Raw genomic sequence first — 18,503 nt, 5'->3', positions numbered from 1 at the left:
CTGTTTATCTCACCATCTTTGTTTTCTCACAAGTTTGCTTGTGGTTTTTCACTTTAGCTACTTTTTTACAATCAGTTTTTAAATTTCAGAAATCTGTTCTTTACCTTGGAATCTAATGTGCAAAGATTCCTATCTTTCATGCCACTACTGTAAATTACTGCATGAATTACAGCAGTATTGCTGTTCTTATCCAGTATTTTTGTTGCTGTAAATGTGTTCTGTGTGAACCATAGTGTTTGTATGTACACTGACTACCCAGGCTCACTTGGACATTTTGGTTGCTCTTGGTAAGTATACTGAAACACAATCATGCAAATGGTGACAATCCATGGATTTGTTCCTTGATGCATAAAAAAAGGATCATATCGTGAATTTTTCACAAAATACTTCATATAAAATTATATTGTCAAATCGCTATTTCACACAGTGAAGGAGATGAATGCACCTGACAACCACATTTGTGTAGTTTGCAGTGATGGAAGAACATAGGTCTCATAGCCAAGAGAAGAGGAAATGTACATCTCGCAGCCAACACGTGTTCCACTCCCTAAGGCGTGCAGGAATTACTATATCTGGCAGACTATAGACGCCTAGCCTTCGAGGAAATTGCAGACGTTTCTAAGATTATCGTAATCCTGTTGATCAAAAACATTTGTAATGCTGCGTTTTTGCACCTCTTCTCCTTACTAGAGTTCTGATCTGATTAGAAAGAAACTGATGGAGATTAACTTGTTTCATTTGTTGCGATGGAGTTGAATCACTGATTCACATTTTATGCATTTGCCACAATCTAGCCCACTGTCACTGAACTATTTTTATAAAGATTTATTATTATTATTTTTTTAAATGCATAGACGCTATGAGCTGTAACGATGCAGGTTTAGAATGGCGGAGTTTGCAGAGTTTACCAGTCCACGTGGATTTCTGGAAAAAAACTCCAAAGCGACGCAGAGGGGAGGATTTTTTTTCCTCTGGTGACTCGCCAATGTTAAATTGGTGAGCACGAGCAAGAGAAATTGCCAAGTTGGCGAGCGCAAGCGAGATTTCGTAAAGAGGGTGATCACGGCAGGTCGCTACTGCTTGTATTGAGGAAGCTGCTGCGCCAGTAGGAAATCTACTCGGGCGGCAGAAAGTTGGCGCCCCCTGGTGCTCCGCATGATGTCGCCGTGTTGATTTAAAGCGCGGGAGAAACTCCAGGTACTGAAAATCAGCACGACTGACCCAAACCTGCGGAACTCGGCGAACTCCGTCCAGGCTTGGTTTTAACAAGCCAGTTTTAAATATGCCAGTCAGTTACTCTGACCAACACAGACAACAGATTTTATTTATCTTTGTGTTTTTCTGCCTTATCAATGTAGCCGACTCTCGCATGACTAATGGTAGTTTTTGTATATATTAGGCCACAAGAGCAAGCTGGTCGGTTATATCGTCATTTTTTTTTATTTTATTTTTTGCAAGAAAGTTCAAATTACATTATTGGTCCCAGCAAGCCCGACTCATTCTCACCCTTTTAATGGTGATAAAGTAAAATTTAGTTAGAAAACGTGATGTGAACAAAAACAGCAGTAAGACAGCTCAGAGCATAACTACGCTGTTTAAAGGTTTATTTGTTTCCATTCAAAATTGCTGTGGTTGGGGTGATTACTGCTTTGCACAGAGGGCACCTGGTCAACATGTGACATTGGCGCCACCTGCTGGCCGACCCTTAAACTGCAGCATGGAACCTCAAATGTTGAGCGGTGAGGGAGCTAGTCCCAATATGTTGCGTAGCCAGCCTGACCACCACAAAAAATGTTTTGGGAGTTTTCTCCGCCAAGGAAATTTGGGGGAAATGGCAAACATGGTGCATTCTACAACGCATTTTTCATTATAAATTCTATTGTATTAGCCTTTAAAGCACAGTAAATACGCAGCCACTTAAACAATAATAGTAATACATTTTTTGCGTGTGGATTATAGGTCCCATTAGAAAGACTAAAAGGGAGTCGTAACTGCGCTTTGACAATCTACAGGCAATGATTCATGCTATCATTGTGCAAAATGAGACTTTAAGCACCTTGAAAAGCAATTTCTGTATTGATGTATTAGCAAGGAAGACAGTGTTAATCGTGTCACCCTTTAATTACAGCACAATTTGTACTGCATTGAATTACAATACATATATTCCTCAATTGTCATAGTGTTAGATGATTAACACAGGGATCCTGAAAAGACAATTTAGTCCTTCACGTTGGCCATTTATTAACCTAAAGCCTCGGACGTCTGATCTGGAAGACAAGGCCACCTTGCAACAATTTGCGGGCAGGGGTCTTCTTGCTGAGGGTGGCCCAAGGTCAGCTTTAGCACTGTTGGTTGACAGCGCAACAATCTTTGTTTGGGCCATTCAATGATTTCCTCACTATCACCCTCTAAAGAGCAACGCCCCGCCCCGTTTAAAAAATGTTACATAAGACAAAGGGGAATTATAAGGAGGAGGCGTCACATGTCATTTATACTGGTCGGCAATTTTTAAAGTGCCTGGTCTGGAGAAACAAACTTGGGATTTAAAACAAACCACAGTGGCTAAGATTGGTTTTACTAATAGGAATTTATTTCTACCCACACAAACCCTCTTTTAGTACCATTAGGATAATGAAAGAACTGGGGAAAAAAGTTCTAACATGTATGATGCAGTTTGCATGCAGCTCTTTGATGGCAGTTCATAACTCACAGTCTTATATTACAATTGTAACTTATAAACTGCAAGTAACAAAAGGATCTCTGACAAAAGCAGTAACTCACTGATCTGTATATGGTAGACGTTCTCTGCAGCAGGCATATTAAAAGTCAGCACTATTAAAGATGAGTCAAAACTTCCACTAGACAAAACTCAGATCCATCGCCTGCAGGAACATCACCTTGACATCTTGACAGTTGTTGCCTGAAAACTGCTGAATAGCCAATGAACTCTGCAGCAGGTGTTTTTAAGCCCATACCAAATTTCAAAACAGTGTCCCTGGCAGGCTGGACTGGGGGGTAGCGGGTGGGGGTTGGCAGGGACTATTGCAGCACTGCTGCAAAACCAGCTGCTCTGAAAACATAAACCGCACCTCCACCCTTCCAGCCTCCAGGGGAAAGCCCAATACCCAGACCAGCCTTGTATAGCAATGCAGGTACTCAGTTTATAGAGTACCTGTTGGTCCCTGAGAAGTGCAGGCACTCGCCCATTAAATGTACAGAAGCAAAGCTGTGAAGTGCAGGTACTCCCCCTTTCAAATTAAAAAAGTGCAAATACTATGTACAGAACAGTATCTTCCCATTTAAAGCATTGGCTACCTTGATGTTTCCATAAAGTCAGCTAAAAATGAATACAGTTTAACTACTGAAAAGGTTCAACTGCTTCCTCAAAAAAAATGTTTTCTGATGCTGTTCAGCTTGGATTATTTTGTCCTTCCCTAGCTGGAAGCATAACAGGCGGTGGGGAGGGGTGATGGTTCAAGGGCCCAGCTGTCAATAGTGCAGCAGGTGAAGTGGCACCAGGGCCCAGCGGTAGAAGTGTCCACTGATAGCTGTGTGCTCCTGCCAAACAGGGAAATGGGGCTGATATTTCTTGATTGTATTACAGTCCAAGAATATGGGTTTCAGTTGCACATCAAGGTGGGTTCAGAAAACCAATCTTAAACCCTGATCAAAACAGCCATCTTGTCCTTCAGGAATTTCCCAGTTGGCTACAGAGTTAAATGTGTTGCTATGACCTAGCCATGCACCAATGCCCCCATGCTAGTCACAGCTTCTTGTATGTGGGCCGGCTGTCAACATTTTTGCCAGAGCAGATTTTAATTTCCAGTCCAGAAATGCTTAAATGGTAGATAAGGTTTGTGGCAGCAAAAGATGATCAAACTCAATGGTAGAAAAACTAGCATTTGTGATCTATCACATAGCTACTTTTCTGTGTGCAAAGGATCATAAGGGACTTTGTGTTGAGACCCATCTCTCCAGTCTTTGAATAAAGCAGAACTCAGCCAATATCCCCACATTTCATCTCTATTGCAGATGCAATTACTGGAAAGTGGAACAGATCAGGTTTAGCCAAACCATGATTAATGACTTCTATGTGCTTTGAGCAAAGTCATTTTTATTTTGCTACTCTGTTAACACTACTTACCCCCTACAAATGCTTCAAAATGAAAATCTAAAGGTTCAGTCAGGTACATGCACGAGTCATCGCTGGTGGAAATTGCAGCTGACCAGTTACAGATTGTGACTAACTCATGCTAGGCACGTGGGATGTTGGCTATGTACTAACTTAGTGTATATAACGTTCTACATGGACTGTGTGATTGGTTATTGTTTGGGCTAAGTTGAGATTTGTTTAACCAGTAGAAATGTGCTAGTGTTTGCCACTCTACACCCTGATTCAGTGAAACAACTGATCACCTGAAATCTGAATCACACAAACCAGTTTTGGTTGCTGTAAGAAGCTGGTTCTTTATATAGTGGACCAAAACGAGGTACACTGTGCAAAGAGCCCAGGCAAACCCAAATGGCATTATAGAGGCATACGTGACACCTCAAATGCTCTTTTGTGGTAGTGTGGGCGAGCAGTCAGGCATATCAAAGGGTAGTGCTAAGCACGTATTGCACACACAAAGGCAGTAAAAGCGAGACACCCAATGAAGAAATTGACACCAATTTATAAAAATAACACTTTTAGGTGAATTTAGATACCACGACCATCTGAATCGGGTAAATACTTTGAGTCATGAATTTTTAAAGTTTTCAGAAGTTGACACTGCAATTTGTGGGTGCAGTAATTGTTCACCTATGGGGGAAAAACATGAATTGCATTTGGGCACTAAACCGCGACATACGGGACTGTTCTCCAGGTCTTCTTAAGATGAGTATGGGGCAAGGTCCAATGCCATACCAACATGACACCAAAGCAGGCTCTGGGGCATCTGGGTGCAGAGGTGTTACGACGTTGGGTGTCCTATTCACTTCAATGGGGACGGTCCAGTTAGGTAGAGGCTGCAAGATGGGACTGGGAGAAAACCCACAGGGGGGCTCGACCCTTGATGTGCACTGGCATGCAAGGACACCGTTAGTCCACTTCCCCTCGGGTTTTGGGGCTTGAGTGCAATGGTGTCTTTTGGCATCGGATCTGGTGCAGTGTCACTCACAGTTGGAGGGGGCCTGCAGAACGCAGCTGCAGGCGGCGGCTGGGCGGCCAGTCTGGCTGAACCAACAAATGGGCCCAGGTAATGATGCCCAGGGATGTGGGACATCTTTGGTCCTCTTCTCCTCGGGCCAGAGTGGCCGGGTGCAGAGTTGTCAGGTTTCTGTCACCCAGAAGGACTCATGGTTAGAGGGGGCCTGCAGAAAAAGGATGCAGAAGCATCTAAAAGGGAGGAGAATTAACTGGGGAGAAGGAGGGTGGTCAAGAGAGGACTTTAGTACCATAGGCTAGAAGTTCTGCAACATTATCCAGAGTGCCACTTTCATAGTGGCAGCGCGATAGGCTCATAAACCCTATCTTGGCATGAAAGGTGCCCACCTCAAATCACTCAGTCACCCCCTGGAGGCTTCTCTATCTCCCAGCACTGAATGTGGCAAACACCCAGGTGGCCTGATGGCACAGACAGACAACTGGGCACTGAGGGGTAGGGTATAGAGACCATGGCACCAGGACACTATGGCTAATGAGAGATGCCTGACAGGGGACGGATCATGACATAGGAACTCACAAGAGAGGACTTTCCCACAAGGGTATTCAGGATAGAGTACATATTCATATTAATTACTTCACATTAAGGAAAGTAATGTTCAAAGTAAAAAGAGCAAATATATTTTATTAGCTTTGAACAGAGAAACATTAGTATACAAACATTTTTGCTTCCGGTGCTGGTGACAGACTTAAGGGTCGAGGCGTATCCCAGCCTTAACCACTACATTACACGCAGAGTCCGACAAAGTGACACTGTTTTGGAACTGAATAGATAGAACCTTTTTTGCCTTTATTCTTGTATGGAGCACTGCACGGATATAGGATTGTACATCGATGTACAGGCCTTGAAAGTCTTGTGGACGAAACACATGTTGGCTGCCGTTTCGTAGATGTGTTGTACATAATAGAGCTTTGGAGAAAATGTGAGGAATAAAGAAAAAAGAAAGAAAAAAAAAAAAAAAAAGACACTTTGGTCACCTCTATTGCTGATACTTTGTGTGCCTCGGTACCATCTTTCTACACTTCTAATTGTTGCTACTGAGTTCTACTCCAGATGTTACCATTATTTCCACCAATGAAATGTGAAAGCACCTCAGCAGGTGCACATTTTTTGCAAACATGGTGCCACCAGCCAGGAAGGGAGCTGTGCACAGGTTTCACATTCTACCACAGCAAGCTGACGTTCTTACCTACTGCCTCGTGGCTGTGGGCAGCCCGGACACTGGCAGCTGCCAGAAGACCTCTCCTCAGGCCAGCGCCCACACGCAAGGACTGCAGGGTCAGCATCTGGGCACGGAAAGGGTACACGTTTAAGTAACGGAGGGAAAAAGAAACCATGCAAATACAAACATTTAAACCTTACATACTAACAAAGGGAAGAGTGGGTTCTGGCCCAGAGACCTACATTTGAAACCAGAAAACCCCCCAGAGCTTGCATCCGTGTACAGGCCAGACTAATCCCCACTCGTGAACAAGTAGTTGAAACCTGCGTCACCTTATTTCAACGTATGTACACACAAGTCTGATTTTTTTTTTTATATAGCACTTGTTACCACAGTCTTGTTGTTTCATAGCAGTGATTTTTATCCAGCGATAGAGATATTCAAAAGTCCCCCTAACAAGTCTGTTAATGTTTGCTTACTTTCCGCCCCCTTCTACCCGAGACTTTAAAGTGCGTGCCCAACAAGCCCCTACAAGTCATTCCCACCCTTTAACACATTTGAGCACCCCTATAAAGTTTACTATAAAAAAAAAAAAATCCATTACATCATCCATGCGAATGAAGGTGCTGGAGCGCGTAAACTCACATTTTGTGTTATAAAAGGACTTTGCACTTATATTTGAGGGCCTTGCATAGCTGCAAGGTTTCAGATTGCTATGTGACATTTTCATAATTTCAGTGTGTAATTGTGAGTGACATTTTAACGGCTACGAGTGTCACTTTCTCGTGAGTAAAATCAAGCATGAAGGCCAGGGAAATATATCAGAAATTACACCCATTTGAGCAACAAGACACTCAGATCTTAAAACTGCTGCAAAGCACCAGAAATGGAAGGGCACCAATGTGATTCTGTCCAGGGCCTCCACCTGGCACCCGACTGTCGTAGCTGCCAAGTTTTAGATTCCTTACGAGTGACATTTTCATCGTTCAAGTGCACTTATGAGTAGCATTCAACTGCCAAATGTGACACTTTCTTGTGAGTAAAACCAAGCAATAAAGCGCATATCAAAGATAAATACCACTGGTCAGACGTTCTGTAGCCTGTCGGCAGCAACAAGCCTGTCCCGGCAGCCTCTGTCAACATCGGGCCTGACCGACCAAGCTGAGAGGCGGCAGCGCTCCCTCAGCGGCTCATTAATCAATATCATACTGATTGAGACAGCTAAGCCCAGCTTGCCGTGGGCACCAGCCTAGAGAGGAGTGAGCTACAGGCTCAGTCTGAACTAAATATTTGAATTAGTAATAAAAATCGATTCACACACTCCAGACCTGAGTTAGAGACTCCAATGCGAATTTCTCAGCTGCTAATTAATGATCATCTCTCGAGATCCTGCCTCAGCGAGACAGTGTCGGCAAACGGACACAAATTGTTGCTACCACGCGACTCTCGTAAGGGCCGGACCGGGCTGTCGGAAGCTGCTGCTGTGATAGTAACGAATGCTGCAGCCAGCGCGGGCCGGCACGTCCCACTCGCCTGACCTGGCCTTTAGAAAAACGTACTTTTGCACAGTGAGTGTGTGCACTACTGCAGTCACACTGCCAGAGCAGCCTGCCTGCTCATGAGTGCTTGGGTAGAGCTTTCCATTGTGCTTGTGTCTGTCTGGCCCCCAAGTGAGTCCCGGTGGTGTCAAGGAGGCTCAAATGTGTGACTGCATTTTAGAGCAGTGATGCGGACTGCCACACTAGAATGCGTTAGTCTGACTCCTGATGCGTGGTGCTTGGCAGGCCTGAAAATTCGGCCCTCGTGGTTTGAGGGAGTGCAAACTGGATGTGGTTCCTTCCCATTAGGAGCTCAAGCGTAGCTCTCTGTAGCAGCAATTGATTGGATTTGTCTGAAGCAATACGTGAAGAGGAAGAGTGTAGTGTAATGGATCGGATGTGTGGTTAAACCAACCAGATATTGCAGACATCGCATCTGCAATCCAGACACAGAAGACCTCCCGAGAAGAAAAAAGACTGCAGTTATGAAGACTGGAGAACTAATAGAATGCAGACATACAAGGCACACAGGAGAGAATTAGTGGCGTCTTGTGGGGAGGGTGGGAGGAGGTGCCCTAAACTACTGAGTATCACTAGGTTGGTCAACAGTCCTGTGTTTTGTTGGGCTGTGCCCAATTGTGGCTCCTGCTGTCCTCAGAGGCACTACAGCGCACCGATTCTCACTCATTCAGCGCTTTATGGCTGTAACAGAGGTGCATGAGAGTGGCTGGGAGGAAGGAACTGGAGGACAGGAAGTGTCCTGTACATTGCAACTTCAGGGGCACCCTACTCTACAGAGATACTGATCCAGCCACTTCACTTGCCCTTAAACAGCCCTGAGTGTGTGAATAAAAACCATGCTGGAGTCTTGCACTGCATTTTATAGTGCTCGGGTATTGTCAGATTAGTGGAATGGGTCACGAGAAGAGTAGACTTTGCTCAATATCAAACAGCTTAGTAAAGTAGGAGACCCAATATTGCAGCCTATTGCTTCTTGCTCTAAACTCTATACATGTACCATCATATTGCACTTGGATGAATATACCATGAGACTGGGCACTGTCAGCCCTTCCTCTGGATTATCTAGTCCATTTTATTCTTTAAACTCACTTTTTTCTTTACATTGATTTCAAATACTTCTAATCTTGCCGAAGCGGGAGAAAAGAAATATGTTCAACAAGTGACTACCCAGGACCATACAACTTGGGAAAGTATGGAGGCAGTGGTTAAAAGCCATGTCTCCTTGTTCCTCAGTTTCAAACTAGACCACAACTGGGGTGGCAGTGATTGCCAAGCCAAGGGTCTAAACTTCCCTGAGAAATGTCGCTGTTATAGTCCCTGACTAGTTTTAGAATACATAGTTTACTTCAAGTGTATTTAGGGAAGTGGTAAAACCAAGATCAGATGTGAGGTTCCTAGCTCTACAGGTAAAACCTAACCACTGAACCATATCTAGTTCTGTTGTCCGTCTACTCTGAGTTTCCCACCTTGCTTAGAGTCTTGACAAGGTTTTTTTTTTTTTTGGTCCAGCTTCTAAGCTTTCCAAATACTTTCATGGGGAAATACGAATAGACTGCTACACCTTTTCTTTGGGTCAGAGGGCAGTGGGCGGTTACTAGGCAATATCTGATGTTTTAGGGCTTGTGGCTTTCATTTCACTTGGACTATGGAATTGTTAATTTTGTAAACTACTGTAGTCTCTCAAAAGTGACAGTAATGAACAGTCTAGGCTAGAGGATCCCAACCTGTGGTCTGTGGACCTTTGGGGGTCTGCGGAGCCTTCCCCGGGGGTCTGTGACTGCTTAGAAAATGTAATATTAACAGATTAGGTCCCCAGATTTCAATAATGACTCACTGGGGCGTCACCGGATTCCAATGATTCAGTGGGGGCCCGTAGGTTCCAGTACTGATAAAGTGGGGGTCCACAGATGTTAAAAGGTTGGGACCCACTAGTCTAGGCTTGCTCTCGGCGGTGGTGAAGTGAATGGCAATCGAATACAGTACGATTAGTCATCACAGTCAAATTCAATATCTGGTCAAATTATAGAATTTAAGTTAGCCTGATTTAGAGGGGGACATAGTATTTGTTGGAAAAGGCCCTTTCTGCATGGTTATCCCCAAATGTTTTGCCTTTCTCCTCCTATTTTTCTGACCCTCTTTTTGTTGGCTTTAGGACTCTGGGTACTTTACCACTGCTAATCAGTGCTAAAGTGCATGTTCTCTCTCCCCTACCACTTGGTATAATTGGTTTACACCTGTATGTCTTATTTAATCTATCTGTAGGTCCCTTGTAAAGTGGTATACCATATAACCGGGGCCTGTAAAAAAAATGCTACTAGTGGGCCGCAGAACAGATTACAAAACCCACAGAAGTAGCGTATCAAAAATGTCTCAGGCCTGCCACTGCAGGGCCTATGCGCACAGTTTTCTGCCACACTAACTTGGCAAGTCAAACTACTTGCTAAGGCCTAAACCCCCTTTTTGCTACACCTAAGTCACCCCTAAGGTAGGCTCTAGATAGGGCTATGGACAAGGTGCTGTGTATGTAAAAGGTAGGACATATGTCTTTAGGACCTACATGTCCTAGTAGTGACAAATAGCCTATTTAGTTTCTCACTACTGTGAGTGCTGCTCCTCTCATAGAATTGCATTGGAAATGTCCTGAAATATGTCTCAGTGGTATCTTCTGATCTATGAGGGATAGCGTGGGCATGTTTAGTATGTCTGGAACGGTAGTGAGAAATCCTGCTTATTGGTGTAGGTGTTTTTTTTTTTTATTACCATGGTAAAAATGCCACTTTTAGAAAGTGGGAATTCCTCTGTGCTTATAACTCTAGTGCTTTTGCAGCCTGACTCCAATCCACATCTGAGTGACAGCTCCACTTGGAGCATACTTTCCAGAAAGCCATCACACAGGAGGAGCTGGATGTGACAGAAGAGGCATCTGTATACTGATAGTCTTCCTGGGCTGGGGAGAGGCAGGGGCGTTCACACCTCACATTTGAATAGGCTGTGTCCTGCCCTCACACAATGTACTGATTACCCCCTTCTGATGTTTGGAGGCAGGGCTGGGTTGGAAGGGTGCTGTGCTCGACTTGAAAGGACTCCTTTGAAGTTACTCCTCTGAACAAAGGCATTTTTGAGTATAAATAGAAGGGGCTTGCCTCCTGATTTTCAGAGCACTTTTGGAACAGGGACTGAACCTCTGCCAGAGGGACTGCACAAAAGGACTCATCTGGACTGCTCTTCTTTTGTTGCGCTACGGCCTGGTGTCCGCTGGGTTGTCCAAAGGACACATCTGGATTGCTTTACTGGGTATTGCCCTGCTGCCAGCTGCCCTACGCTGCACTTCAAGGACTGCCAGGAGGGACTGCCACTACAAGCCGTGGTTTAGCTGAGCCGGCCTGCCTGCACCTGTTGAGCCCCCTACTAGTGCCCCCCACAGGGAGTCCAGGGCAGGGGGAGCGCTGGGTCCTGCTCCTGAGGTTTAATTCAGTGCGTTAATAGCACTTTCATCAGGATGGTTTTCGCGCAGGGTGAAGTGCTTAATAGTTTTCCTTCCCCCAGTGTGTACTGAGCACTTTTATGCTCTCCAGGCCTACAGGCGGAGTTGCTGCTCAGCGCGCCTCTCGGATTAGCCACAGCACAGAAGAGCCGGCAGGAGTGACTGCTGCTCCACCTAGACGAAACTGTTTCCCGATTTGGATTGAGGACTCCGGGCCGACTGAGGCCTGACGGGCCCATTCTTCCAGCACACAGGCACTTGGAGCCTCTGTGCCGTACCACCCACCTTCTGCCCATGCTGCGAAGGACCCACTGCTGCCTCAGATCACCGAGCTCTCCACCCCAGCAGAGGAGAACCCAGCACATCTTGGACAAAGGGCCTCCTCTTACCACCCGGGGCAACTACCCTCGCTAGGCTGGCCGCGACTGAAGGGAAGCAGTAGTTGTCTGTGCATCCAAGGCCAGAGGGATTGAGTGAGGTCTCTCGTACGGTTTTCCTGATGCATGTTTCCCCCCAGGTCCTCCTCGCTTCGTGCTGGGTCTGGGGCCCTGTTCAGTCTCGGCCACGGGGAAAAAAACCCTCAATAGAGGACCCTGAGGGTAGCACCAGGCTGACATCGCAGATTGTACCCTCCACCAGAAATACCGTAATCCACTGAATAGGGCTGTCCGGGCTCCCTGTACCTAGGTCGGCTCATTGTGAGTCATGTATTTGTGTTGCTCTAGAGACTACTGTAATTACTGTAATAGGAGTGCCAGTGAGCTGCACCATTCGTCCTGGTGGAGAATGTTTTGAGGGCACTTTACATTCTTGGGTTGTTCTACCCATGTCTTAGGGTACTAACTGCCCTAGAATTTGTCTGCTTTTATATATTACACTGGCCCGGGCAATGTAACAGGTGCGCGTTATGTACTAAGGTCAAGGCATGTTGTACTTTCTTCCTTCCAGGATAGGGAGTACGGCTCCTTATGACTGCCTATTATGCACAATGATCAGGCTTAATGATGTTTTCACTCTGCACACATTATGGTGCCAGACAGTCACCTATTTGGCAAAGTATTATTAACTTATGTTGTTCTGATCTATGTTAATGCAATACAGTTTATTTTTATAATATCTTGTGGAGTTTTCTTGTTGTCTATTTGTGTGACTGGTGTATGTGTGGTGTGCAAACACATTACACATTACCTCTGGGGATAAGCTTGATTGCCCCGTGCCAAGCTACCAGGGGTGAGCACAGGTTAACTTTGGTGTGTAACTTTCTCACCCTGACTAGAGTGGTGGGTTCAGCCTGGCTTAGGTGCATACCCTAGCCAACCAAAAACACAATTTCTTACAGTATTGAATTCCAAAAGTGCTCCTCATGATTCGTAGTACCCTGCTTCCCAACAAGCATCATTCAATGTCTGTACTCATGCAAAGTGTTGCCAGTGCACAAAGTGTCCTGCAAACTGATGATGGTAAACTGACCACCATAAGCGACATCAGAGCGAGGATCCGGTGACTGAATAGAATAGACAAACACAAGAGACAAGGATCTAGTCCACACTTCCCTTTTACAAGTATTTATAATACAGCTGTATAGTCCACTTGAAGTAATTCCTGGAAATCAAGACTAAAAGTATCACAAATCATCAAGTTTAGTAACAGGGACACACACAGTTTGGTAAAATGGCAACAGCATGTCAGGAGCAATTCTGTGGAGCCCTGGAGGCCGAGCCGGACTCTAGGACTCCGGCCACCTGCCCAAATAGCCCGACTGCAGGCATCAGGCGATTAAAACAGAGGACATTTGAAGATGTTGTGTAGGGGACGTTCACTGCAGTGCAGTTGGGCCCTCATTGCGCCCCTTCATATTGGACCCTCCTGGTGGGCAGCCCAGAATGACACTTTTTCCTACTTTGTGACCAGATTGGGTTTCTCTTCTGGCACTGGTATCTGGCTCTCAGTTTCCACCCAAGCCCGCAACAGTGAGGCGAGGCCAAAGGGGGTTGCACTGCTGCACCTTGTGAAGTCAAGGTTGCCTTGGGCTGGAGATCACCAGGTCAGTTTTTGTTTACCCTGTAGGCATCCATCTTTCCTGCTGGTGGGCCAGCAACACCTAGACTTCTAAACCACGGTTCATTCTCTGCTCAGAACGTGGCTCAAATGGCAGCCCCCCTGTTGGGTGTAAAAATTGCCACCATTTTCACCAAAGACTTTATCTGTCTTGATGTAAATACCATTTAAGTTTTTATTGATCTGTAGTATTCCCAATGGGTAGACCTGTTAGGGGTCTAGACATACAGGATGTTTTGACATGATTCACTTGGACTTTGTAAATTACTGTTATCCACGGTAGGGGTGGTAAAGTGAAGCTTAATGTAGAATACTTTTTGAAAAATATATATTTCCTATTGTCATTTTCAATAAGAACAGCATTTACAAATGATAAACTACAGTTGTGCAGGCAGTTCCCATTATTTACATGCAGATACCAAAAAATATATATATATATATATATCCACCAAAAATGCCCGAAATATCGAGGCTCAGACACGGCAGTCGTGAACAAGGCTACGGCTGAAACGCATTGGGAGGAAGACCGTTTGTTTTTGTTAATATATTTTGCAATTGCCCGTTTGTGTCTTGACTTTTCCTTTATATTGGACAAGGAAATATGTGGTGTGCATATATATATATATATATATATATATATATATATATATATACACACACACACATACATACACACACACAAACATATACATACACACAGTACTCCAGTCCACCTCCCTCCCTTAAAATCTGACTGTCACAGAGATTGCCTAGTGCTAGAAAGTATTGAACTATATACAAGCAGGCTACTTTTTTTATACTATTCATTATTTTGTCATTTTTACATGTTACCACTGTCTGTGCAAGATTTCACCTCTTTAGTACCAGTTAAATACTCCTATACTGTATACAGCAATAGAGATCTGAAACGTGCTGATTCTACCTTTGCAAATGGCTTTCCACTGCTCTCCAGCTGGTGCTGCTGAGTTTTTAGCAGGCACAGCCCATCCTTTAGGGCGGAGGGGCCATGCCCCCCCCCCCACCACCTTTTGCCCCTCATGAAATGTGCTGGTCAGGCTGAACAAAGGTTAGCCTGACAGACTCTTCATGTTCAGGTCAGGCAGCCAGGAGTGAGACATGCACGATTTGCGAAGACTCCTGGCTGCCTGAGCTGATCTTTGCTGGGCTCAAGAGGTCACATCTCCAGTGGGCGTGACCTACTCAACTCAGCAAAAAGTGCCTCGAGGCCCTCCCCGGGTGATGAGGGAAGCGCCACTCATTGACTTCGTCCTGGGCGCTTCAGGTTTAAGCCCTGAAGCACCCAGGGCGAGTGTCAATCAGTGACACCTCATCACAGAGTGGGGTGGGATCAGCAGTCTCACTGACCCCATCCCACTCTGTGACGAAGTTGGGACTGCTGCATTCCCTTATTGGCTGACCTAAGGTCAGCCAGCGAGGGAAGGCAGCAGTCCCAACCCTCATGGGACCTCCGAGGCTGAAGGTAAGTGTGTGTGATCTTTATAAATGAATGTTTGTGTGTGGTTGTTGGTTTGAATGCTGATCAGTGTTAATGGATGTGCGTGTGAAAGAATGAGTGAGTGTGCTTCCCGCCTGCCCCCCTCCCTCCTAAAACTGCTGGCCACCACTGGTTTTTAGTAACTTTTGATCCATTTAAGCAATACATAAAACCTGTTAAACTCTTCGGATTATGTATATACTGAATTATGTTGCAAATGCAGCAAATTCACAATTATGGAGAAAACGCCATGTCTGCAGAATGGCTTAGGTGTCGTGGTCCAGATAATAGTCTGACAAATCAAACTTTTTGTGCAACACAACTTGAACCCATGAATTTGAAGGAAGCCTCTTTCATAATGAAGAAAAATAGTCTCAGTGAAATTAATATATTTAGCTAGGATCAAACAGTGTGGTCAAGCTGGGAAACAAGATTTGACCCCTCGTTTCCCGGTTTCGCAATTGAGTATTTCAGCCACTAGTTCATACCTCTTTCTCCAATACCCGGCCCCTTTTTGAGACTTTCAGAGTCCGTGGAGATATATTTTTTGCCAATAATCTTAGACAAATGAAACTGTGGCCTTTTTAGATGTCATTACTCCAGGCAGTGTGGGCAGATTCGCTTTTCATTTGTTTTACGACCAGAAATCAAACCAACGTGTGAACAAGCTGTGCAAAAGCAAACACGGGAGGCCCATTGGAACCCGACACTTTTATTGTATGCAACAGGTAGTATCGCCGCACATGTCCACAGGAGGGCACTCTTAGGCCTTTTATTCGGCATCTCATGTTCATTTAGTGCATTTAAGACGCCCGTTGTGGGTGTGAATTTCTCCAGTTCTCCAGACCAAGCCTCACCATCTCGGTCAATTAATGCCTTTTGATCAGGGGTAACTAATAACGCGAAAGGCAACCCGTGGCCTCTCGAAGCTTGGTGTCCGCTCTGCAAAATGGATCCCTTGGAGTTTGCCTACCCCCTCCGCAACGCGGAGGCTTGCGGGAGCCTTTGTTGCGCTACTGAAGGTAGTTTGTTTTGAGCCTGGGGGCGGTTCATGTTTCAGAATATCATCTTTCGCAGCGCCCTTGTGGCATGTAAAGATATCCAGCAACGCACTTCCATACAAAAAGTAATTAATACCAGGTTTTCCACTGGGGAGTGAATAAAACGCAAACGAACAATCACACACGGATTCAATTGCCGGAATAACCGGATGAATAAATCAGATTTTGAAGCACAGATCCGATTAAAAATGAAAAGCGCGAGATCACTTCACTGATACTGGAACTGGGGAAACGTCTTCCAAAAAAAAAAAAAAAAAAAAAAAAAAAAAAAACAACACTTGCAATCACTGGGCCATTCACCAACAGACACGTACCACCCACGAGCTGAATGTGTTAGTCTGGCCCAGCCTGAGCAAACGGGCACTGGCAAAGCCAACAGGTCTTGCATTGGCTGCCACTGTTTTTGGCTCGTCTATGCTTGTGCGAAAAAGATCGAAATAACATCGTGGTTGAGGAAGATGCCATTCCCTCAATCTTATATATATTTAAAAAAAAAAAAAGTCTAAAATGTCAATATGTTTACTTCGATAACCACACATTGCCATTGTAGTCCCTAGCACTAAAGGGAATTATTTTGAGTGTGGAAGAGCTTTGGGTGAAAGAACAGACTTATCACTTATTGAGGTTAGCTAGTAGCCATAGAACCCGGATGCCTCCAGTAGGCCCTCGACCCAACACCCGCCAAACGTAAAACTGACAAAGTCTGATTTTTTTTGGCATTGGAATAATTTTATTTACAAAAGTCATTTCATTAAAATCATAAAAACATATCCTGCAAGTCCAAATTAAATCCGGTCATAAATCATAATAACGACACAACCAAGGATCCTCCCACGTCCAAACACCGTTGGACCACACAGGTGAACCGTACTTTACCTGTAGCCTTGAGGGGGCAGTTCCCAACACCTCACTGTCCCTTGTCCTCGTGCTCTGGGTTCCACCCTCACCCTAACACTAAGCTGCCATGGGGGTGCAATGGGGTGGCCAGGAGCGGGAGCCCCGTTCCCACCCCAGCGATCTGGGCACCCTAACCCCCAAGCTGGTGTGTACATCCGCCGGTTGATTCAGGACTGCAGGATCCTACCTTCGGTGTTATCCAGAGTACCCTGCCTTGGGTACCCCTCTGTTGCTTAGGGTGAATTTATTATCTCATCTCACGCCTAATAATTTTACCTCACACATTATCCTCAATCTCATGTCTAAAGAGATGAGTGTGGGTTATTGCCGATCATCGGTCACACTGCCCACGCCGCATCCACAGAAAAGGCTTGGGCCTTATCTGGGGGGGCACTTAAATATCCCCAATGGATGAGGCGGTGCAGGCGGCGGCCGGAAGTGACGTGCACGACCTCCGTCTCAATTCCGAGAAGGCGTAAGCGCCAGGCCAGCAAACGTAGGACCAGCATACAGGGCTCAGGCCATGGTGGCCCTGGGTCCTAAACGTAACCCCCTGCCCCCCCCCCAATTTGGGAGGTGCTCTGTCAGAGCCCAGATGCCTCCAGTAGGCCTCCGCCCCACCACCCGCCAAATGTAAAACCAACAAAGTGATTGTTTTGGGCATTGGAATAATCTTATTTACAAAAGTCACTTAATAAAAATCATAAATAATAAAAACATATCCTGTAAGTCAACATTCAATCCTGTCATAAATCATGATAACGACACAACCAAGGATCCTCCCGCGTCCCGAATACCGTTGGACCACACAGGTGGACCGTACTTCACCTGAATCCTTGCAGGGCCGGTTCCCAACACCTCACTGTCCCTTGTCCTTGTTTCCGCCCCAACACCAAGCTGTCATGCGGGTGCAACAGGGTGGCCAGGAGCGGGAGCCCCGTGCCCACCCCACTGATCTGGGCACCCTAACCCCCAAGCTGGTGTGTACATCCACCCGTTGGTTCAGGACTGCAGAATCCTACCTTCGGTGTTATCCAGGGTACCCTGCCTTGGGTACCCCTCTGTTGCTTAGGGTGAATTTACTATCTCATCTCACACCACAAGGGCGACCAGGGGCCCAGAGGTCCTTCGTTCTCCATACCTCTAAACAAACTGTGGGAAAAGGACCAATCATCCTCAATGCAACGGTCTGTGCCCGCATCAGAGAAATACACATTCTGCTTAGCATCTGTCTGCACCTTCAAACCGCCTGTGAAGGGTATTCCCCGCACGCCCTGGACCAGGGCACTACCACAGTAGGCCTGCCTCGCCCACTTCCAGGTCTCCCCTCTGTACGGCAATGAGATCTGGGAACAGAAGTCCCCCGCACCCCTTCACCCTCTGGACCAATCGCTGCAGCTGAGTGACTCTCAGACCACCGATCCCACACCGCCGTGTACGCTGCAACACTGATGCCGACTGAGGCTTGCGGAGCAGTGGCAACTTGGAAGCCACCTGCTGGACAAAGAAGTGAACGAGCACCCTTACCGTTTAACACGTCCTGCTACTGAAACAGAGGAAACAAGTATGAGAATGTTGTACAG

General features: G+C 45.7%; 1 protein-coding gene across 3 annotated transcripts in view; it reads right to left on the bottom strand.

Moving 5' to 3' along the window:
* COX4I2 (cytochrome c oxidase subunit 4I2) overlaps window positions 1-18,503 on the bottom strand; it is a 162,391-nt gene that overhangs the window by 52,865 nt on the left and 91,023 nt on the right. For all 3 annotated transcript variants that reach the window (XM_069243350.1, XM_069243351.1, XM_069243349.1), the window contains one exon: window positions 6,394-6,490. In XM_069243350.1, coding sequence (XP_069099451.1) covers window positions 6,394-6,490 — 97 coding nt within the window. The remainder of the gene's footprint in view (window positions 1-6,393; window positions 6,491-18,503) is intronic.

Source organism: Pleurodeles waltl, chromosome 7 (genome assembly GCF_031143425.1).
Source record: "Pleurodeles waltl isolate 20211129_DDA chromosome 7, aPleWal1.hap1.20221129, whole genome shotgun sequence".
NCBI lineage: Eukaryota > Metazoa > Chordata > Amphibia > Caudata > Salamandridae > Pleurodeles > Pleurodeles waltl.
The sequence above is the reverse complement of the archived record's forward strand: the minus strand, read 5'-3'. Positions and strand labels throughout refer to the sequence as shown.